This window comes from Balearica regulorum, chromosome 8 (assembly GCF_011004875.1).
Source record: "Balearica regulorum gibbericeps isolate bBalReg1 chromosome 8, bBalReg1.pri, whole genome shotgun sequence".
Classification (NCBI taxonomy): Eukaryota; Metazoa; Chordata; class Aves; order Gruiformes; family Gruidae; genus Balearica; species Balearica regulorum.
The window spans coordinates 28,461,685-28,484,697 of record NC_046191.1 but is presented as its reverse complement, the minus strand read 5'-3'; the positions used below and the strand labels follow the sequence as shown (position 1 = coordinate 28,484,697).

Sequence of the window (23,013 nt, the reverse complement as noted above, 5' to 3'; positions counted from 1 at the left end):
CAGGAGATGTATGGAGAGCTGCAGGAGGAGGAGGAGGGAGGAAGCCACCTCTGACGGGGGGGCCACCTGCACGCTCACTAATGCGTTTACTCCTGCGACAAAAGAGGTTGGTGGAGATTGCCCAAGTGAAGTCAAAGGCTCTCAAGGTTTCTGTGAGCAGCCAGGAGCAGCTGAGCTTTCTTTCCTAGAGACGAGGTGATTTCAGAAGTCCTGTCGAGGGATGCCATTGGTGCAGCAGAGTGGAAAGCCCATCCCACAGCTGCTTCTGTCTAAATCGACCCAGACATCCAGGCCCCAGGACGATGGTTTGGTAGGTTGACGAGGCAGAGGGAGCCACTGCACCACTGCATTGCAGCAGTGGGGCGATCTGGAGCCAATACAGGGACACCGTGGTGCCCCCTCAGCTATTGGGGTGCTGTTAAACCTTGCTATGGGGCCCCATTAACCTGGAATGAGTCCATCTGCCTTCATTTATGAATCAAAACCGACAGCTTTTCTTCAAAGGGTTAAGAGTGGAGCCAGCATCGATGTGGAGCCTCACTGTTAGCACTGATGATGGCTAGGAAATGTGGTCTGCAATACTCACAAATACACCAGCTAGTGTTTGCATGTGCAACTGAAGTGAAATAGCTGCTGTGTACTTTTATACCATATACTGCAAGTGTTTTAATTATTCGCTCTTAATTTATTCTCTGTGCTGTGAAGCTCAACAACATGAATGGCACAATTGTAGTGTGAACGCATCCCACTTCTGGTTTATTTTGAAGTGATCTGCTTTTTGTCTGCATCCCTGTAAGTACAGGACTGCTAGATGTATTATCAACAAAGAGAGTGGCACAACATGTCCTCCAAGAGTAGGATGTCTGAACAGAGGGGCGAGGCGAAGCAAGGAAGGAAACGGAGGCGCAGAGGAGCAGACTGGCTTGCTCACAGTCATTTAGAAAGCTGGAGCTGGGGAGTTTCCCTGGCCGCCAAATCCCACCCTGCTTCTCTATCTGCCGTCCCCAGCTTTGCATTTGTGCTGGTTTCGTTGCCATCTCCCAAAGCTCTTCCCCCAAACACAGCTTCACTGAGAGCTGGGAGCATGGTGTGGGCTCCAGGGACACGAGTCTGGCAGAGACCCCATGAAGTCGTGTTGTCAGTCCACCTTTTCCCCCGGGCAAGATCAAATTTGCCCGTGCTGTTCAACCTACACCAGTCCTGACACATGTTCCTCTAGCTCGTTTTAAGGACTTCTGATGATGGAACTTGAACCTGGTGGAAGGTTTTTTACTGATTGCAGGAGGGCTTTGATCTGGAGCAAAAGCCCTCATTCTGCAGTTCATCTGGAGAGGGATGGTTTTAAACCTACACTTACATATGGTGTTGAATGTGGCCCTGAGGCTAGGCATACTTTCTCTAAATATCTTCAAACATCATTGTTTTTCTAGTGAAAAACATCACCTGGCTCCCATAGGTTTTGTTCAATAGTTTTTTATTTTTTTGGAGAACTATTTTTTTCCCAGGTTTTCCATTGCAATTCATATTCAAAAATCAGTGTTTCTTGGCTTAAAAATACTTTGTACTCATTTTATTTTTACTTTAATTGTTAGTAAAAATGGACATAATGAAATAACCAGCAAATTATTTTGCCAGAGGGTTGATTTTAAAAAAAAAAAAATTAAGATATTTTCCGGGGTGGGGGGGGCGGAAATCTGTTTAAAAATTTCTCATTAAATGTAATTGGCATTTCTGGACATGACTGACACTAGGAAGTTTGAAAAAATGCCCAAGCTAACAGGCTGGGGGACAGGAATTTGCTGTATTTGACACGCTGTATACAAGAAGGATGCAGCACTGCAAACTCTGCGGCGTGGCTTTGCCAATGCGTCTAGACAGCCCATCTCCACAGGGGAGAGAGAAGCTTATTTCTTGGACCCGCTCCATCTGTGGCTGCTCCGATGAGACAAGACCACTTAACTGCTCTCCTTTGTCGATGCAGATTCTGCATCCAAGCTTTGGGGTTGTACTGAGCTTGCTCAGCCCTCGTTGCGTGGTGACAGATATCTGCATGAACTGATCCGGGCCCCCGCAGCTGGTGGGATGCGGCGGTTGGAGCAGGGTGCCGGGACGCAGCACGGGTGCATAGTCGTTTTTCTCCAACTGTGCTACCTTGGGTGAACCATCAAATCTATTGCTGGTTTTCAGATACTCCTCTGTTAGGTGAGGATGCGCCTAGTCTGGCAATGGATGTGATTCATTAGCTAGAGCCTTTAAAAATCCTTAAATTCTGTTAAATTGTGCTAGAATGGCAGCACTCGTCTGCTAGCCCTGCACCAGACCGAAAGCAGTGCTTTGTGGCTCAGATAACCCACGTCTCCCTACAGGTCCCCTAAATTGTCTGATCCTCCAGGTTAAAGTATCTGACATTTCAACCAGATTAAGGGCAACAATAAGCAGATATCCTATAATATATTCATCACCTGGAGATTATTACTCTGTATTAGGGATTGTCGTTTCCAACATATCCCTTGTTTTGCCCCAATTCGCAGGAGCTCTGACAATCGTTATTCTGCCTCCTCTGCTGGGAGTTGTGCTTTTCAAACTGCGGTGAACTTTGTGGAAATACAGAGGTTTCCATTTTTCAGCCTTTTGATTTAAAATCTCTAGATGATTGTTCAATTCTGGCAGGGAACCATTCAAAATACATTCCAAAATATTCATCATTCCAGCAGGCTAAGAAACATAAGATGTAGCAATTTATTAGCTAATGTGAAATGCATTCGCCGTCCAGAAGAGGCTGAGGATGGAGGTGGATCTGAGCCTGATTTCCCTTCGCAACCCGCAGAGCCGGGGTGCGGAGCACGCTGGAGCCTGAGGTCCATCCCATCCGCCCTCCTGTTTTGCTGAATGTCCCTGCATCCAGCAAAAAAAGCCCCCAGAGTCGAGCAGCGCCTTGTCCCTCCTCCCTGTCCCCTGGCCTTAGAAGAGCAGGTTTTAACCACGGACCTGGGAAGGAGAGTGGTTTGGAAGTGGCCCTTTACCTCCCATAGCAATGTGGCATGTAAAGGTCCTTTATCCCCCATCCGAGAAATGCACTCCTGGTTGGGATGCTCAGCGCTTGGAAGCGGCAGGTGGGCTGGATGCTGATAGCCGGGTTCAAGTTCTGTTATTTCTGGATCTCAGATGCCATCGTTTTTCCAGTTGTGAACAAGAGGGACCCATAGAATGCATTAGCGGTCAAAAGCTGGATTTCTGAGCGAAGCTGTGCTGCGGCTCCAGTCCAATTTGCTTGGTAGGGGTGATGGCCATGGTGGTCTGATTTGGTTGAAATGCATTTGTTCTTGGATGCTAACGAAAGGAGAGTGCAGCCAGTGGAGAGCTGGTTTCAATGTTCTCGCCGTCGTTTGCACTTCTCCTTCTCCCAGCCCGTGGCGCCCTGTGGTCCCGGCACGGTCGTTCTCTGCCATGCAGTTCGCAGTCCTGGATTATTTCAACAACAAACAGATGAAATATCCATTCAGAACAGTGTTTCTGCCTACCGGTGGGGCCAGCTGGCGCGCGCATCCCACCGGTCATTGTCTGCTCGCGCGGGTCCCGCGTACCAAAAAAACACGTCCAAGTGAATTTCCAGATCCAGTCGGGATGGGGCTGTTTAATAATGGCACTTCTGAGCAGCACGGTGGGCCTCCGTGGGGACCTGAACAAGCGGAGACATTCATGAAGCTGGTCAGCTTGAGTCAGTCTTTCCCGGCACGGGTGGGAGATTGCTGGGTAGCGTTCGCAGACTCTTGCGGCTGCCACAGCGATTGGAAACCAGCCAGGTGAAAGGCCCGAAATGCCAAGTGCTTCATCTGCAACGTATGTATGGACTGAAAAAAAAAGTCCTCCCCAAAGCAGCCCTTTGCTGTCTTGGCAAAAACCTTTTTTTTCCTTTTTTTTCTCTCTTTTTTTCTCTTTTAAAAAAATATTCTTTTTTTCCCATCTTTTTCTTTTTTTCATCTTTTTTCTTTTTTCTTTTTTCATCTTTTTCCATCTTTCTTTTTCCCCCTTTTTCCTTTTCTTCCTTTTTCCCCTTTTTGCCCCTTTTTTCTCACCTGCTGCTTGCGAAAATATATCTAATTTTCCCCATTCAGAAGTTTTACTAGCAGGTTTTTTTGCCACTTTTTTTTAAATACAAGAGAAAATGTAATAAAAGTAGTGTTGCCCAGAGTTCAGGTGGGTGTGCGGCAGGAGGGGGACTGCAGGGTCCCCACTTCATGACTTCTGGCTGATACATCCTTCTATGTTAAGTACTAACAGGGAGGCTCAACCTTCTGAATCTGTGGCCATCAGAAGAGGATGGAAGTGGTTTCTGTCTATTTTGGGACTCCTCTTGAGGGCTGGAGAGACCTTGAAAAGACTGAAGTGTACCATCCCGAAAGGCTGGAGCAACCGTAGTGTTGTCTGTGTTGTGCTCCTGCCTCCAGTACACCCCGTTACCCCCTGGCCCAAGCACCAGCGCTGCGTCGTTTCTGCTCTCTCCTAGGGACTCCTTCCTGTGGAAGGAATCAAAATCTGCCCCGCGCTTGGTCCCTGCAATGGGGGAGTCTTCCTAACACGTTCTGTATTTTGTCGTTAAAGTCTTGTCCTGGCAGATTGGCATCAAAGGGCAGATCGATGCCTGAAACCTGGGGCATGGGTGACGCCTGTTTGTGATTCGTGTCCAGCCATAGGTCTGTATGTAAAGAGAAAGGAGGCACCAGGTAAATCCAACAGGGAAGCAGGTGGAAATAATACTTTTGTATAATGTGTAACCCTGTGGAGCTCGCTGCAGGGGGATATGAGTGTGGAAAACAGATTAATAACTTGTCCTTGCCTGATTGTGATGATGGTTTGTTGCCACTGTCTGAGGCAGCTGGTGGTATCCAGGTGGACGTGGATACTGGCCTTCCTGGTGCACCAGTCTGCTCCTGCATGGGAAGTTCTCATTACACGGTCGAGAGCAGTGGTGACTCTTAAGAAGAATGCTCTGAGCTGTTGTGCTGGTTTGGATATACATCACATGCACCTTAGAGTTAAAAGGGGCAGCGTTACACAACTCAGCTTTCCAAGGCTTTGTAGAAAGGACAAGAAAGGGTGCAGGGGAAGAGAGGAGAAAGATGTTATCTGGAATGAACTACGAGGGCAGGGAGGGGGCCAAGAGCATGGAGAGGCGGCTTTGGAAATGAGAAAATACCGATGGAGCAGGGCGTAGGTTAGGAAGTTTGATCTTGGCTGCACGATTGTTGTTCCTAAGATGAAACATCAGGACACATGGCATGGGAAGGAAAGCTGATGGGAAGAGGATGTGGGCGTTGGAAGTCATCCTCCTGACTTTGCAAAGGCGTGACTTCTCACGTGTTGACCCTTGCCAAACGCACTGATCCCGAGTCTTAACCAAGAGTGAGGAAGGGGCTGTGAAGGCCGAGGTGCTCCAGCTCTCCAGGGAAGGTCTGGTGGTCATACTGACACCAGCGGCCAGACGTCACTGCAGCCGAGCGGGGGTGCACAGCCCCGTTTTGGATCTCATACCTTTGGGTATGGTGGTGGGGTTTGGCCAGTGGAACTGTGCGATTGCATTTCTGCTCCTCTGTCATGGGTCCAATGCTTTTGCGGCATCAGGCTACCCTAACGAGGGACTCGGCGGGGGGGGGGGGGGGGGCTACAGCCCCCTTGAATCCTGTCCCCTCCTGAGCCTGGTAAATCCACCCTGCTGGATCACCGCCATGGTCTGGTGGTTTGGTCTCTTTGTCAGTTACAAAGTGCAGTCTCACCGAACATGATTTGCCGCTGGCAGGCTTTTAAAATATGTGTTTGCTTTTGATTATATTTTTTTTTTAAATTAATTTTCCAAGGATCAATGTGGTAATGCATATAAAAATTACAATATGTAAAACAAAGTATAAAAGCATACAAGGAATTCCAAACACATAACATACTGTGCCTTGGAGCTTATGAGATCCATACAGCGCTTATTGTATTATGGGAACACTCTGACCCCAAGACCCGGCGGAAAGGCTTGTTAGAAGAGCGGGACTAAGCCGTGTGCCTTATGAGCTGTAGGATGCCCAGAAGGAAAACCCTAGCGAATATAAAAGCAGAGCTGTTACAGCAGAACTCAGACTGGTCTGTGGGATCTAGGGAGACTTTCAATGGCTTTGTACCAATTTCTGGAGAGGGATGTATACTTTTGCCCCCACAAATATTGTTCTCCCAGTAATTAACACTTAACGTCATGTCTTTCCAGGGAGACTCTCTGGATTTCCACTAGATCGTGATTACTTTTTTTTTCTCCCCCAAACATCATTTCTTCTGTCAACTCCAGCAAGCGGGAACATTGACACGGTTAGGGAGGACACACCACTATAACTGCCCATGTGCTCTGCAGGTTCCCACCAGATGAGAGGCAAAGCTCCACAGCTGAAACCACCCTGAAAAGGAGTTTTGTCTTATGTTTGCCGTAGAATAGGGCTCTTAGCTGCTAGGGAGGAGCTCATGCTGCCCTGGCTGTGGGTCAGGAGTAGAGCAGGTTGGGTTTGCAGGAGGACCTGATCCCCAGCTCCACAGACCCCCAAAAGGGCAGAGCAGACCACAGTGCATGCCTCTGCACTCAGGTCCCAGCAGCACCTGGTAAGTCCGTGTGGAGGCTGTTTGCGTGCTAGAAAACTAGTCTTCAGGAATTCAGAGGTGGTCTACAGGCTCTCCACCAAGAAGGCGACAGCCCCAAGATGTCATTCCTGTTGGGCGAGAGTCACCGGCTGGTGCTGTGCCTTGAAACCTGCCCAGAAATGTCCCTTTTGGCCATGATGCAGGTGGGACGTCCCTCTGTTTGAGCGCCTGTCCTGGTGGAGGACAACAGGAATTTCACCATCAGTGCTGGTGAAGCCGTGGTTGTGCAGGACCTCAGTGAGTTCCCCTAGTCTGGCAGGCAGAGCTGAGCACAACGGGAGACCGTAGGCACGCTATCCATGCGAAAGCTATTCACAGCTCTGTAATGATATGTAATTGTTTGTATGCGGTCAGCTAAAAATTATCCTGATAGGTTCCACATTGCAGGCACTTCGGAGAGGAACTGCCATAGTCCCGCGGGTAACGCTGAAAATACACAACGCTTTTCCATTTAATATTAAAACTCAGGTTTTGTATGAAAAGTTCAGTATCACCTTTGTGAAGTTTCGTGCTCCTGGACAAAATAACTTATTTATTATGTGCAAAAATTGAACCCGATTATTTCACGAAATAATCAAAAGCGAAGGCTTTTAAAAGAAATATAGCATCTGTTTCTTTGTTTTGGTTTTTTTTTTTTTTCTGTGTTGCTGGTGATCTTAACAAGACTGGAACTTCAGATACTTGAATTTTCTGTATAATTGAAATAATTTGAGGCCTTGTGCACAGATGGTGCAGAAAAAACCCAAACAAATAAACAGCAAAGGTTAGAAAAAAGCTCAGCCGGTGTTGTGTAACGGGAGAAAAATGATAGTTCAAAAATCTCCATAGTCTGACCTGTAATCACAAATGCAAACCTGCTGTTACCGCGGTTGTACAGCTGGGCTCGGTATCGCTGCTCGTCAGGGCTCGCTTTGAGTGTCATCTTCATTCCCTATTGCCTACGTTTGTGATGGCTGGTGTAGGGTAATTATAACTTCCTCGTGTAGCATTTGCATTCCCTGAAATTAAACCTCGGCACCGAGCACTGTTGGTGTCTCTCGGCTGTTTTACATGGGGCGCGATCTCATCTTTGCACGAGCGATGGCGGTGGGACCCCCTGCCCGCGGGCAGCCCTGCTCTGCGGCACGCACGCTCGGCTCCAGCGTCCTGCACGAGTGGAAGGTCACTTGAGACACATCTCAAATCGATCGGGGCGTGCCTTCGTCGTCAGGTGGATTTTGTATGTGCCCGGCCCTGCTTCTTCCCACTCCCCTTCTTGGTGCCTTGTTTTAGCTTTGATTAGACCTTTCGGGTTTGGGTTTTGTTTTTTGGTTTTTGTGATACAAGTTGACAAAACTGCCCTGCACCCAAAGAGTTGCAATATTTTGGAGGGATATAACGAATCGAAAGCAAAGCAGAGCACAAATAAAACTGGAGCGTGAGCCTGCAAAGGGCTGATGTTGGGGAGAGGAGTCTGCCCGGAGCTGGGGGGACGCCCAAGGAAATAGTTCTACTCAAGCTTCTTAAAATTTAACTTTAAACCCAATAAAAAACCTGTTCCTCTCCCTTCTATTCTCCTTTTTCCTTTTTTTCTCCACCACTCTGAATAAAACTTTCTCTTTTTTTTGTCTTGCAGGGTGGGTTGGTTTGGTTTTTTTATTTTAAAAGAGTTTTTAGTTGTTAGGCTTTTCGTTCCTAGTTTATTATTTTTTTCTCTGTGAAATAATTTGTCTTGTTTTTTCTTTAATCTGTGTTCAAACTTTAGTGGTAACTTCTTCTTTTGAAGGCTGTGATTATAGTGTGATTCCTTATTTTCTCCCTGAAATCCTTTCTCAGTTTACGGTTTATATAACTGATGTAACAAATCATTCCTGCCTTACCGTGTACAATATTGCGGTTGAATGTCTCTGTCCCTCACTTAATGAAATCCAATTGTTTACTTTCAATTCGGATCCAATTAATGTAGTATAATAGTTGGTTCTGGACTTAATAGAACTGGTCAAAACTTTTCAAAACTGCCCACACAATGTAAATCCCATCTGGAAATTAGGGGTTTTTTTCTGACCTGGAATGAAAGCAAGTATGCACAAGCATTCCTGCAAACTGGAAATCCAAAATATGTTGCGGTTGCAAGTATTGGTGGAAAAAATACTGATCTTGTAACTTATATGAAGACATTCAGTTCTCAACGCTGTTTTGCTTCCTAATGCATTGTATTTTCAATGCAGCATCCCAACAGGCACCGTCTGATGGTACCCCGCTGATAGTCGCAGACACTAGGACAGCAGCCGTGCGATAAGGAGCATAGATCAGAGTGTCTTCGAGCGGGGATCTGCCTCGTTGTGAGAGGAGACATGATGAACAAGGGGAAAAAAGAATAGGATGTTTCATAACATGTCATTTAGGAGCAATTAAAAATGCTTTGGTGCGTCCTAGAAGTGTGTTTGTATATGGCACCAGGATTTGCATGTCATGGGTGAATGTAGAAATAACACAGGAAACAAAATCCCCCAGCCCAACATGAAAGGTTGGGATTTTGAAATGAAATTCCCAGATTTTCCAACATCGGATTCCTGAGAGGAGAACGTGCGTTTCAATCTCTCTGGGGGACGCATTTGCAAGCAGCTCAGCTTTTGAGAACGCTGCTTGTAATAAAATATTTGTGATTAAAAGAATGTTGATGAAAGACTTCTGACCCATCTAAAAAGCTTTAGAGCTGTTCTCCTCTTCTCTCCGTTTCTGCTGACTCCAGTCTCTAGTGCTGTCAACACTGTTTAGGAATACCATTTTTCAGCATTCAGCATTGTTTCCTGATAAAGGAGTAATGGCAGGGGGGAAAAAAAAAATCCCTGCTGACATGTTGAAGGCAGCAGGTGACTGCTGTGAGAAAGGTGACATGTGTGGACACCTGGGGTTTAGGTGTCTGCAATCCCTTGTTCGCAGTTTGTAATCAACATATGGCATGTCTGCATGGCAAAACGCAAGGAGGGATCAACCCAGCGGTGCTCTGGGCTAATACCGCTATTATTTTTATATTTTTCTGCTACCCAAGTAAAGCCTATAGACATTTGGATCTAGCTGTGTTGTTCCAGAGGTGCAGTGAAAGGAGATCTCAAAATCCTGACCACCCCGTCACAGATTGTGCTTTGCTGTTGAGCCATCTCCGTCCAGCTACGTCCTGGAAAAAGGGGGTGACTCACGTCCCCGCTCCGTGCCAGCCGATGCTGGCGGTGCGTTAGCCAACGATGACCCGACCGTGAGTCACCACAACACGGCCACTGCCTGCAACTTTCCGTTTCTTGGCCCTGCTATTTTTGGGTCTCGTAATTACGAGGTGAGCTGTGAATCACCGGTGTCTCACTTTACGCCGGGAGGAAACCAGGCAAATTGTGTTAACGTGCTTGGCAGGAGGGATTCTTGTTCTCCAGTGTTTTACGGGCTTTGGCCCTTCTTCTTGCTCCCCAGAGCGATGTGCTCACCCTTCCTCACGTGTAACTGTCACGCAGGATCTGAGCAATGGCCAGACGGCCTTGGGCTCCTGCTCCCTCCAGCCCAGTATCGTCTTCTGGGCAGGAACTGACGCTTCACAGGCCTGGAATGGATTCCCAAGGGATGTCAGAGACGTTTATTGATCTGTTCATCCACTCCACGTTGGCAGGGTTTAGATTAGAAAATAGCATCAAATGGATAACTGAGAAGGAGGCCAGACACCCGTGTTGACATTGGCCTCTACGGCAAGCTGGTCTCGCGATGTTTCTGCCATTCGGAGTGACGATCGTGCCCTGAGGCTTGTTCTCCGCTGTTTGCTGTGTTGTATGGTGCACAGCAGCACAACTATGTCCAAGCTCACCAGTCGAGCCAGGGGGAAATCACTGAGCCTTTTTGTAAAGGCTTTGATGATGAGTCAAGAGAGGAACGTGCGGGACTTTTCTGCTTCTTTATGAGGGCCAGACCCTGTGACAGCAGGCAGAAACACGTGCGTGGTGTTCTGCACAAGCAACGGTTAAATCCATCCCCCTGCTTCACCATTTCGCTTCCCGCCACCTGAGCAGGATAGATTCACCAGTAGCCTTGTTTTAATGCCCCAGGATTCCTGTGCACGTTTGTTTTTCTTGCACGTTCCAGCCTCTGCCAGTCCCTTCCCAGCTCTGTTTTACAATTCAACGTGCCTGTTAAAATCTGGTCTCCCAACGCTTCCTCTCTGATACAAGAAAAACGAGGGCGTGTTTTTGCACCCAGGAATCCCCAGGCTGGAGAGGAGTCTGCTGGGGATCGTCAGGCTGTTGGAGAAGGACTGGGGACAGAGGAGCTGTAAACCTGCAGGAATTTGAAAAACCTCCTTTAATTTAAGAGGAATGTCCTTTTTTTCCCAAATGGATGGGACTCACTCCAAAGGCGTTCAGGTGCAGTAACTGTTACCAGATGGGATGTGAAAAGCAACACAAACAGGTGGTGAGGACAACAACCGTAGACTTTAATTTCCTTGCCAGCTTCTCCCTGTGCCTTACATACCCCCTCGAGAACAGGAGAAAGAGGGGAGCTGTCACATTTGTACATGGCAAAAGGAATGACTGTCAAGGGGATATTCTGCAACTGTGCAGAGCAGGTCAAGCCCTTGGCTTCTCAGTGGTGAGACTGTGATCTGGGCCAAGGTGCACAGTGATTAACTTAAAATATAATTCGCTGGCACATGCATTCTTATAGATACAATGATCAATATATTTTAGTGCATGCTGACGTGTATATTGACTCAGATCCTCCCAGGGGTAACTGCTGTTCTTCCACGTAAGACAGCGGGACCACGCTGACGGTGCCCACCTGGGGCTCTGCCCGGTGCGCTTGGGAGCATTGAAGGCTGCGGCTGCAGGAGCCTGAGAAGCCTTGATGGTTTTGGTGGGACTCCACACACGCTGGAGCACTTGAAGAGGGACAAGTGCAAGGTGACGTAATACCAGTGCTGCAGCCTGAACAAGGCTGTTTTACAGAGGCAGTTTTGCCATTGGAATAATCTCCCCAGGGAAGTGGTGGCTTCCCCAGCATTGGACACTTTTAAGATTTGACTGGACGGGGTGCTGGGCCATCTTGTCTAGACAGGCTTTTGCCAAGAAAGGTTGGACCAGATGATCCTTGAGGTCCCCTCCAACCTGGAATTCTATGATTTTATGGCAGCAGTGGCCTCCTGCACCTGTAGGCTGGCGCTCTCCACTCCTTCAGCGTGGCTTCTCATGGTAACTGAAGTGTTTGCTGTGCTGTGACTGCTGTGATGAGTGAACATACTTCAGTACAGGTAGGGTAGAAGCAAAACCAGTGTCATAGCATCCAGCTTGTCCTAATAAAGAGCATCAAACCCCTGGAGCCGTCGCCCACTGCTTGCCAGTACCTGCGAGTGCCCGTGCGTTGATAGCGCCATCGCTGCAGCTACATTGGCATGTGCAACAGCACTGGAGAAAGGAGAGATGGCACAGAGCAGGTATTTGTTAAGGAAAAACATTTCATAGTTATCTCAGCACTGATGTTGCTCCAGTGACCGTAGGCACTGGCAGTAGTGATAAGCGTGAATCCAGATGTATGGACGTACTGATTTATTGATGGAGTAAATACAAACCAGGCACAAAACAATGTGTGCTCTTAAGGAACGTACAGTTTGTTGCTCACCACCTTGCTGGCCTGGGCAAGGCAAGGGGGGTGCAGGAGAACGCACAACTCTTCTTCAGTCAACAGTATCGAACGTGCTTACGCTCAGTTTCTCTCTTACTGGGTTTTTGCTTCCCAATTGCAATGCTATCCATGTCTGTCTCTGTATTTCCATGTCCTTGGCTTGCAAGCATACAAGTGAAACTGGCTTTTGTGCTTGTCTCTTGCTCAGGCCCTTCTTCAGTCATGCTTCATTTCCACTGTCTGACGCCTCTTTGTTCACAGTCCCCATGTCTGCCCAAATTGACACCTCTCGGTCTGGATGCGGGGAGGATAAGAGAATGCAGTCCTCATTTAAACCAAATGGAGCTGCGTATGGAGAACGTCATTACCTTGGCTGTGGTCATACCCAGAGTAATAGCCGTTTCCTTGCGCTTTCCTTCCTTGGAGATGGGCACAGCTTCTCACAGTCATTAAGAGCAGGTGCAGGACTCGTGCTCACCCCTGGCTGTATTATGTCCCAGTCAGGGCTGTCCTTTGAAATTTGAAGCAGAGAGAACAGGGGTTCATGATTCTGTATCATCAGAAAAGGTTTCTAGGATTGTCAGGAATGGGGAGATGCATTTTGGACTTTTTCTTTTTAGAGATAAGGAAGCTGAGGCATGGTGTAACTTGAGAGAACTGGTACAGGTCTTACGCAGTTGAGCTGGGAAATAAATGCTTGGGATCAATGCGCTTTCCACTTCCTTTTTACATGGGGACTGACATGGTACAGTTAAGGTGTGGTGTTGAAATTGTGCAAGCCCCTTCCTAAGCCCTTTCCATCTTGAAAGCGTTGAGGTTATTCACCCTGTTGCTGCAGGCTCTTAGCTTTCTAGCTTTTCACATCTCCAGTTGTCTTTCCTAGATGATCAGCTGAACTCAGAAGAGAAGAAGAAAAGAAAGCAGAGAAGGAACAGGACTACCTTCAACAGCAGCCAGCTCCAGGCATTAGAGAGGGTCTTTGAGAGGACACACTACCCCGATGCCTTTGTACGGGAAGACCTTGCACGCAGAGTCAACCTCACTGAAGCCAGAGTTCAGGTAATCACCACAGCTTGTATCTGGACACACCTCACCTGGAGGGGTTCATCAGGCAGTAGAATTCCTTGAGGTCTGTGTGGCACACTAGGTTCACCAAGCTTCTGGGTCATGCTGTATTGCAGTCCAAGTGTGCCATGCCTTGAGGAGGACTGCCAAGCCTGATCTGCCAACATACTTATTACCTGCCCAGTAAGATGTGTTTATATGGTCCATTTGAGGCCAACATGTTGGATGTCCTGTGCTCAGGCTGCTCACATTATTGTGAACTGCTCAGATCTTAGCTTGCAAGTCTCCACTTTCTGAAGGTCAAAGCAGACCATGGAACATGATGACTTGTACAGCACTTCCAGGCCTTGCTGCCTACAGCACAGGATAGACCTCGTCCCACCGGGACCTCACTGAGCCAGTTCCTCACACGAGGGCTTTATCAGGGCAGACATAAGGATTGTCTTCTCGTTAGAGTTTCCAGGGACAGGCATGCCAAAGCAGCTTGCTTTAACGGAGCCCTGTCATGCCCGACAGGGCAGAGGTGGTGTGGTGAAAGAGTGAGTGTCGCAGCAGAGCTGGTTGTGATGGTTGGTGGGTCTGTGCACTTCCTACCCCAGGTGTGGTTCCAGAACCGGAGAGCCAAGTTTCGCCGGAACGAGAGGGCGATGCTGGCCAGCAAGAATGCCTCTCTGCTCAAATCCTACTCAGGGGATGTGACCGCCGTGGAGCAGCCCATAGTACCTCGTCCAGCTCCGAGACCCACCGACTATCTCTCCTGGGGTACCGCCTCGCCTTACAGGTGAGTGAGTAACCACTCTGGGGCTGACCGTTTCTGGCATAGTATAGAGCAGCCTGAGAGTGGCCTCAGACAGCTCTAATGGGCTATTTATATTCACATGGGACAGCTGGAGGATACAGCAGTTTGACCACCCCACTGGTTTTCCTGACCTGTCCCCACCCCATCTCACTGCCAGGCTTGCAAAGTGGGCTTGGTTCAGCACCATCGTGGCTCTCTGGGAGTTGGGTCCCTCTGCAATTCAGGAAGTTTCAAAAGAGGATCAGGTGTAAGTACATGAAGACAGAAGGGGTTGCACTTGCTTCCCTAGTGCATCCAGTTTAAAGCAAGGAGGAAACCTTTCCATGGGACACAGATCCAGGGGAGGTGATGGCAGAGCACTTGGGGAGGCTCAGCCATCACACAGTGGCCAGAAGAGGGAGTTCTGTGGCTGTCCCATGGCAGTCACTGGTTGGGATGCAAGGAAGGGCTGGCAACTAACTCCATGCATGCTGCTCCTAACCCTCCCCGCAGTGGTCAGCACTGGTGGGCAATTTCTTTCTAGTTGCTAAAGCACAAGCGTGTGTGTGTGTGAACGAACTGTGCCATTGTGTTCAATGGTGGCCTACTGGTGTTCAATGTCCATCTCCTGTGGCCAGCACTGCTTAAAGGGTGGCAGGAAAGAAGTGCAGATGTGGCAACCCCAGTCTCCTCAAAGGATCTGGGATGTCCATGCCTGTCACAGGCCTCCCTGTCCTCCTCCATGCCATCCACAGCGCAGCAGGAACTGGGTGTGGGTGCAAGATCCACAGGATGTGTTGGTTTGTGGGGAGCCAGCTGGCTTGTAGGCAGTTAAAAATGAGATTAGTGGCTATTTTTTAGCACAGTGACTTCATTGTTGATCAGGACCTTGGAGCCTTTGGCTGGATTTCTTCCTGTTCATCTGGCTTGATCACAGCCAGCTTCCTGCTAGCTTCTAGGAGTAACACCAGACCCAGGACATATCTTCCTCGGTCATCTTGACCCCCTTCTTGCACCCCAAACATTGTTTGCTCAGTTAGGTCTGCAGACACATGGCTTCCCTGATAGTTTGCGGCTTCAGTGTTGTGGGGTCCTCCTCATCCACCCTGTAGCTCCAGAAGAACAAGTCATAGGTTCACCCACTCCAGATACTGAATAGGATGCTTTTGATGACCACGAGTTTGGTCTTAGGGATGGTCCTTATCCTTTAGATTTTATGTGAGGACTGCTGTCTGGCAAAATCCCTCTTCTGGGGTTAGGCTTTCTCTCTTTGAAGCGTTCCTTGGTGTTGTATCCTAGGGAGGAGTTTGGGTGGGGGAGCTCAGGGGAGAGAAGCACAGGTCCATCCCCACCCCACTGAGACTGCTCTGGTCACAGTACCAGATGCCTGCTTGAACGCTCGTGGCTTATTTCTACCTCTCACACTTTTAAAAATAGATCGTCCCTCCCAAGATGTTGTTTACACGAGGGGCTTCATAACGGCTTCTAGGAGAAGACCCTGCAAAGGTAACTTCCAGGGGCACACCGGGAAGGGCTGTCTGGGGCCACTCTGGGCAATGAGAAGCCCAAGGCATCTGGGATGTGCAAACGAGGAGAGCAAGGGAGAAGGGAAAGCCTTAGGGATGGGGTTTTCCCCCGAGGTCCAGCCCTGGCTGTGCCTTTCCAGGGTGCGAAGACGCATCCTTGCTGTCTTGATGTCTTCTCCTTGACTTAAGCCAAGACATTTCAGCAAAGATATTTGGAGCTTACAGCCATCCCCACGCCAAACCAGGATGGACTGTCACCCTCCCACTGCCCTGCAGAGGAGTAGGAGGCATTGGCAGAGGAGCAGAGCAGCTCATTTCCGCAATGTGAGGTGGTCAGGACCCTCAAGACACTTTATGCTCCCCAGGCTTTCTAATCCTGCTGGGCACCTCTTAGCAATCACAATTGCTTTAATGGGCATCTGGGCCAGGTTGTCACAGCCTCATTAAGGCTTTGAACTGAGTAGAGTTATTAAAGAATTGGACACTTGGTGAAGAACAGCCGTGCAGAGTGTTTGCATGGCCCTCTGCCCCCTCCCCATCTCCCTGGCGCTGCAGTACCAGCCCCTGATTAACGGCTGGTCCGGGAGAGGTCCAAGAGCTGCGTTGGCCGGCGCTGGTTTTACTCTTAGATCTGGGGAAGGTTTTCAATCAGTGTGTTTATTCTCCAAATACATTCAGCCACAGGTCAACCAAAGCTATTTGCAGATCTGTGTCACATAGACAGCCAAGTAGATACTATTATTTTTTTGAAGTTGAAATGTTTTGCTTAGACATTTTTTAGCATAGGTTCCTAAGAAAACAAGACTAGCGCTCGCACTGTCAGCCTGCACTTCCCACTCCAACAACCTTTGACTCCACGGGCCATTGAAAACCATATTTGAAAGAAGGATTTGAGGTCTCAGAAACATGATGTTCCTCTGTGTTTCATGAAAGCAGACAGCTGAGGAGAGGAAGGAGACTTTTTTTTGTGCCTGAATGGGGCAGAGCGGGGAGCAGCAGGGTGACTTCAACCCTTGTCAGAGCCTGGAGAGTCTCTAGAGCAACCCTCGAGCTATATACCAGTGTTTGGAGACAGCCTTCTTGTGCGCTGCTCCTTGTGGAATAACTTGCTAAAAAAGAGCATTTCTGGAGATTTTTGGTTTAGCAGACATTTCACTGGGCAACAGTAATTTTCCCCACACCACTGGGGAGCTGAGAGCAGGAGGTTCCCTGGAATTTTAGACCAGACTTGGGCAGCAGTCTGGTTTTGAATGGGGACAATTTGGACACAAGACTGAAAATTCCTGTTTTATCTAATCTAGAGTATCCTTGAAGCTCTTCTAATTTCTTCCAGCACAAAAACGTGGGGGAGATGTACCCTGTGGAAGTGGGGTGGTAATGGGTGCTTCAGTAACCGCCGGCTGTATGCCTTGTGAAACTGCAATGCCTCTGCAGACAGCACTCAGCTGCTTAAGTTGCTGCTGACTTACGGGGGAGGAGAAGGGTAAAGTCACCAACCCAGCCATGGAGAGGGAACTGAGGGGGCGCGCAGCCAGCTGGGGAAGGGTCCAAGCATGCCAATCCATCGCGTCCTGGACCCCATCAAAATGCAGCCGATGCACCCCGAGTTTGGCAGAGTCGAGCCTGTACTTTGACGTGTGTATTTTAATGTCCATCCTCCATGGATGTTAGAGATTCTCAGAGTATCCTGAATGTTTGCTCTCCTAGGGAGAATTTTTCTTGCTTTTCCCTGGAGGGGTGTAAGCAGCTTTATATCTACGGGTCTTACCTGTCCTTTCCGTGTGTGTAAGCTGTTGTGTTTCCACTGGTCTTGATGCAAAGATGACAGTCCCTCCCTGAAGAAGTTCTTTTCCCTGATTTTAAAGTGAGAAATAGGAGTCATTTGGCGTGGGATGGGACCTACTAGTATTGCTTGATCTGGATCTCCTGGAGGCTGAGGATTCAGACAGCGCTGAATTGCATTTAAAGTCCTGGCAGGTCGGCTCTGCCCTGCAAAGTCAGAGATACCACCAGCGCTTTGGGGTGAGCGTGCACATCCACGGCCTGGATCTGTGCGTGCAGCAAATTCCCAGTTCCCTCGAGGGAGGTTGGCTCTTTCAAAGGCTCTTCCAGTTGTGGAGACCAGCTCTGGAAGAAAAAAAGAGAAGAAAAAAGGAAAAAAGCCAGCTATCTTATTTCTTGGGCTGTAGGAGGTCATTTCCCAGAGCCTCAGACATGAGCCACCCAGGCAGGCGGTTGGAAAGGGCCAGCACCAGACCTGAGCTTGCCTCCAGGAGAGCGTTTGTGGTTTCCTCCTGAACGCGCTGGCTGCGTTAAATGGGCAACTCGAGTTCACGCGGTGTTTTTCAACTGGTCTTTATCTGTGGACCCACATGTAGGAAGTGCAACAGGTCAGGTAGTTTGCTGGTTTTTGGGGCGAGGGGGTTGCTTTTTGCAGAAACCTGGGACACATGCATTAAACAAGTTTTCTAGTGGTCTGGAAAGCAGATTTGTAAATTTTTTGTAGGATAAGAAAGGACTCAGAGATCTTTTTCAGCCTCTGCTGCCAAAAGTAATGTTTTTCATGAATAAAGACATAATTCGAAGGGAGAAAAAATGTTCTGTTTTTTTTCCCTTCAGCCTTGAAGGCATGCTCTGTATGATCAGCTGAAGTTTTGAGGGAAAAAGTGTGGAAATTTTCATTCCAAAAGGCTGAAACCAAAAAGCATCACAATTGTTGAAATGGGTTTTTCACAGAGTGTTGCTTTAATGTAATGTGTTTCAGAAGTGACGTGGTTTCACAAGCAATAAAACCAGCAATTGCTCTCATCAAAAAGACACTGCTTCCAGTGGGAATACTTTTAAGGACAGTGGTCTGTCAGGCTGGGCACCCTGGCCTCATTGTAAACCTTTTGGGTTAGGAAATAGGAAATGCAAATTTTCCTGTTGACTTCAACCAACTTTGGCGTTGGCTGTCCCTGGGTAAGTGAACTGCAGCGGAGAGATTTACAGGGGTGTTAAATAAAGAATAGGGATAATTCCCTGCTCACGTAAGAGATACATCCTGCAGGTATGGAAACCCCAGGGTTTCACCTCACTGTGGTGCACGTCTGCTTGCTCTCTGCGTGGTGTGAAGACCACGTCTGACGTGATGTTTCTCTCTTTCTACCCCACAGCGCCATGGCCACCTACTCCGCCACGTGTACCAACGCCAGCCCGGCGCAGGGCATGAACATGGCCAACAGTATTGCCAACCTGAGACTGAAGGCAAAGGAATATAGTTTACAGAGGAATCAAGTGCCCACAGTCAATTAACGACTGGAGGCAGCTGCCTTGCAGAAGGAGAAAATACAACAGCACCCGTCCTGCTTTGCAACTTGTTTGTGCTGAAAGAAAAAAAAAAAAAAAAACAAAAAACCACAACCAAAAAAACCACAAAAAAAGAAAAAAAAAAGAAGAAAAAAAGCCAACCCTAACCCAGAACTGAACATGGGGACCAAACTGGGAGCAAACTGAACCGCTCGTGAGTGACAAGGTTCCTCCTTCCTTTTGGGATAATGCCACCTTTTTTTTTTTCTTGTTATTGTCAGGTTTATTGCTTCTGCTCATTATACTGCGAGCTTCTTCAGTAAAGGACAGTCTCATCCTTGTTGGTTTCCATTTTTGTATGGGACTGCAAAAAGACACCTCTGCCGATCTCAGCCCGTGGACACATCCCACCTGCCATCACGCTGAGATGCAAAGCTTGCTCCTCTCCTCCCTGCCCCAGCTCACCCTAGAAGAAGAAGTTGTTTGGTCACTGCTTTCCGTTGTATCCACCCAACCCTTTGTCCCTCCAGTCCCTTGTGCCACAGAGGCAGCGCCGTTACTGTTAGTTTGCGAGAAGCCCGTTAGTGCAACAAGGTGGGGTCATCTGGACCAGTCCGAGATGTGAGGAATTACCTCCTTGGGCTTTGCAGCGCTTCATTGATTTCTTAAGTATCTGCTGCCTCAAAAAGCCAAAGAAGAGAGAAAAGCCAGTGTGGGTGTGTTAGCGGGGGGGACATAGTGAGAGGGATCGCTCTGTAGTGCCAAGAATAGCACTGTTAGGACACTCCTTTCTATGCCTTACAGTTTGCGCCACAGGGAAAGGCGTTGTCCAGATGCGTTTGTTTTATATATACTGTATATATTTATATATATAAGATATACATGCAAGCTTGGTTGGTGTTTTTTATTAAACAAAATAAAATTCATTGAAAAGTGTGTGGGAAGTTTGTGCTGCATCCAGGTTCCTGGAGCCGTGCATTGAAATTCCAGCCGCAGCCTCTCTCACCCTTGTCAGCGCTCTTCCCGGTAGCCTCCGGCAGCACTTGAACTGGCCAGCTCACGTCTTCCCGTGAGAACCCTCGAAGAAGTGGAGCTGGAGGGAGCCACGCTCTTTTGCAGCTTTTCCCCATGGGCATTTTCCATCTTCATAGAATAAGATGAGGATCTCCTCTCCAGTCAGATAGGTTCCTGTGGCTCTTGGGAACACACAAAGACATCCCCATGGCAAGCCTCTGCCAGCGCCTCTGAGGACGGGTAATGTCTCAGCAGGGAGCATCCCACACAAAGACTGTATCTCCCCCTGGTTCTCATAACATTGCCCAGTGAGACTTGTCCTGTAGCCTTAACCGCTCTCCTTTGCTCTCCTGACCTGCTGTCTTCGCTCCCCTGCGGTCTGGAGAGCTAATTAGGACCTGATTGCCTTCTCTCCATGAAGAGCAGAGAATTTGCAATCCAAAAGAGGTTTCTTCCATGCAGGCACCCCGAGGAAATTGGGATCTTTCATGTCGCTGGTGATGCCTCTCACAAATTTGGGTGGAGGAGGGGGCTTATTTATGGCAAATAGTGCTTGTGCAGGAGAGCTGCCCTGAGCAGGTGGGACTTTGCCAGGGAATAGTCCCACTGAAGGTAGCAGAGCTACTTCGTGGTCCAGGCTGGACCACAAGGGAAGGAGAATGAAGCTCAGTTGTGAGGGATACTTACAGTAGAGTGGCTTAGGTCTCCATCTTGGTGTTTGCTGCAGACACACTGGGCATATGTAGATGTCTGACAGTGGGCTTTGATAGTCTAAAATAGTGTGTTAGAGGAAATGAGAAATAATTCTCTTTAAAGTGAAGGTGAAAATTAAACTGGCAGAGGATGACTGGAAATCCAGCCAAAATATTTGAGCTAACAATGGGGAAAAAAGCCCCAAATCCAAACTAGTGTAAGTTGTGCTGGTGATTATGTGTGTTGCTGTTGGATTTTTTTTTCCCTGTATGAGTGTTTTTGAGAAAAAAAAAAAATTGTGATCAGGACAAAAAGCTAGAAGTTGCAGATTACACTTGCAGATAGAACACCAGCAGGGGAAGTGAGGCTGGACAACATGACGTTTTAAGAAATCCATGATGTTCTGTTTGATCCCTTTTTTTGGCCTTTCCTTCTGGAGCCTGGAGAAGCTAACGTCTCTAAACCAGAATATTTCTATCATGAGCAGTGTGATTCCAGCTCCTAGAGCCAAGTGATCATGCTGGAAATCTCAGCCTTCACTTAGAAACTCGCTCTTGGTCCCTGTGCCTACACAAACAGAGAAATGATTGAAGAACATGTCCTGCATGATCAGAAGGAAAAAGGGCCCAGTGCAATGTACCGTTACTCAGAGGTTGAACCGGTCGTTAGGTGCCTTAGCCTGGTGCTCTCCCCTCTCCTCGCCATGCTGCCCTCCTCCACAATCCACTGACCTCCCAGCAGTGACAGCAGCCTGAATGTACTCCTTGGTGGTGTCCTGAGGCTGCCCGAGTGTCCGCTTTCAAGGTTTCAGCTGTTTCCTTCAGCATCTTGGTGGCCTGTGGCTTTCCCCTAGTCTTTGGTTACCTTTTCTGCAGTAGAAAAATCACCTTGAGCAGCTTTCTTGGATGGGCAGCCTGGTGTAGTGGAGGGTGTCCCTGCCCATGGCAGAGGGGGTGGATCTAGATGATCTTTGAGGTGCCTTCCAACCCAAACCATTCTATGATTCTATGATTCTGTGTCTGTGTACAGGCACCCACTTCTGAAGTTAGCAAGGAGACAGTTTAGAGAGGATGAACCTCCTAGGACCCCATTATCCATCTGTGGACTGACCCTACCACCACGCTGTGATGTTTACATGAAGGGGCTCACATAAATGTGTGTGCAAGCCCCTGTTCACCCTCCTCACTTGTGTGAGGAATAACATTGACTTGCACAAGGCTGCTCCTGCGGGAAGGTTGTGTAAGCTTTTGCACCTCCAGTTTTAGTTGGGTCTTGCCTCACGTTGGGCTGCTTGGTTGGGGATGCCATCTCAGCTGACTGGGCTGTTGTCAGTCCAGATGAGACCTTTACATCACCTTTGAGCTGGGCAACATCAAGATGTAAACCAGAGCATCCGAGACAATATTGCTTCATTTACATGGATTTGCTAAACAGCCCAGCTGGATGAATGAATGGGTTTTGCAGTTTGTTTCTTAATTGCTGATGACCTCAGCCAACAGGCAGTGTCTAGTTGTCTGTCAAGCCAAAGCGAAATATGATCGTCATGTATGTTTAATCTGTATTTTATTGAACCATGTAAATATATGTGCAAATTAAGGGCCTTATCCTGAAAGCACGGAGTTCTCCAGGGTTTTATTAGACTTTCAGTCACAGCTCCTAGGAAGTTGCCATGGCTACCCTTGTTATCACTAAGTTTGGGTACCATTTGGGGAGAAAATGGTCTTGAGGCACGTTCCTTTCGCCTGCTCTGTACAAATGCTGTTTTCTCAGGCCTCCCCTTTCTCGACACAGAAATAGGTGGTTGATTCCCTCTAAGTGGGATTATTGATCATGACGGGGATGAGTGATGAGGCTGGTGGAGCTTGATGTGTGAAGCCACAGGAGGGATTCCCAGATGGAAGTGTATCCTGTAAATTATCTCTTGCTTTGTGATGTAAAATGTACAGTGTTTGCACTAGAATAGAAATGATCATTTTCAATAAAAGGGGGAAAAGACTCCCCAATCCTTTCTATAAGCTGCCACATGCGTCATGTGTTGCTGCCCTGAGGTGTCCTACAGCGTTTGTCTGGGGCTGGGAACACGCTGGAGCCTTTTGGGGGGTATGGGGGGCCAGGGGCAGTAGAGCAGGGCTCAGGGATGCCCTCCCCAGCAGGCTTATCCTGGGGACACCATGCAGCCAATTGAGAGACCACAGAGAAACCCCAGCGGAGATGGAGACCCCTCTGCGGCACACGCTGTGCGAGCCAGCCGGTGAGCCAGGCAGAGATGGACACTGTGTCCAGACCCCTGCCTGAACCACAGGATCCTTCTGGCAATGTAGGCAGCCGCAAACACCTTCAGCA

The 23,013-nt window shown here is 48.4% G+C and overlaps 1 protein-coding gene across 2 annotated transcripts in view; it reads left to right on the top strand.

Moving 5' to 3' along the window:
* PRRX1 (paired related homeobox 1) overlaps positions 1–19,899 on the top strand; it is a 40,212-nt gene extending 20,313 nt beyond the window's left edge. Inside the window, exons 2-5 of one of the 2 annotated variants that reach the window (XM_075760299.1) lie at positions 13,190–13,365; positions 13,971–14,152; positions 15,587–15,655; positions 18,831–18,969. In XM_075760299.1, the coding sequence (XP_075616414.1) occupies positions 13,190–13,365; positions 13,971–14,152; positions 15,587–15,638 (410 nt within the window). In that variant the 3' untranslated portion in view covers positions 15,639–15,655; positions 18,831–18,969. Of the gene's footprint in view, positions 1–13,189; positions 13,366–13,970; positions 14,153–15,586; positions 15,656–18,830 lie in introns of both variants that reach the window. The other variant, XM_075760298.1, reaches the window with a different exon arrangement.
* Positions 19,900–23,013: the final 3,114 nt, after the last annotated feature.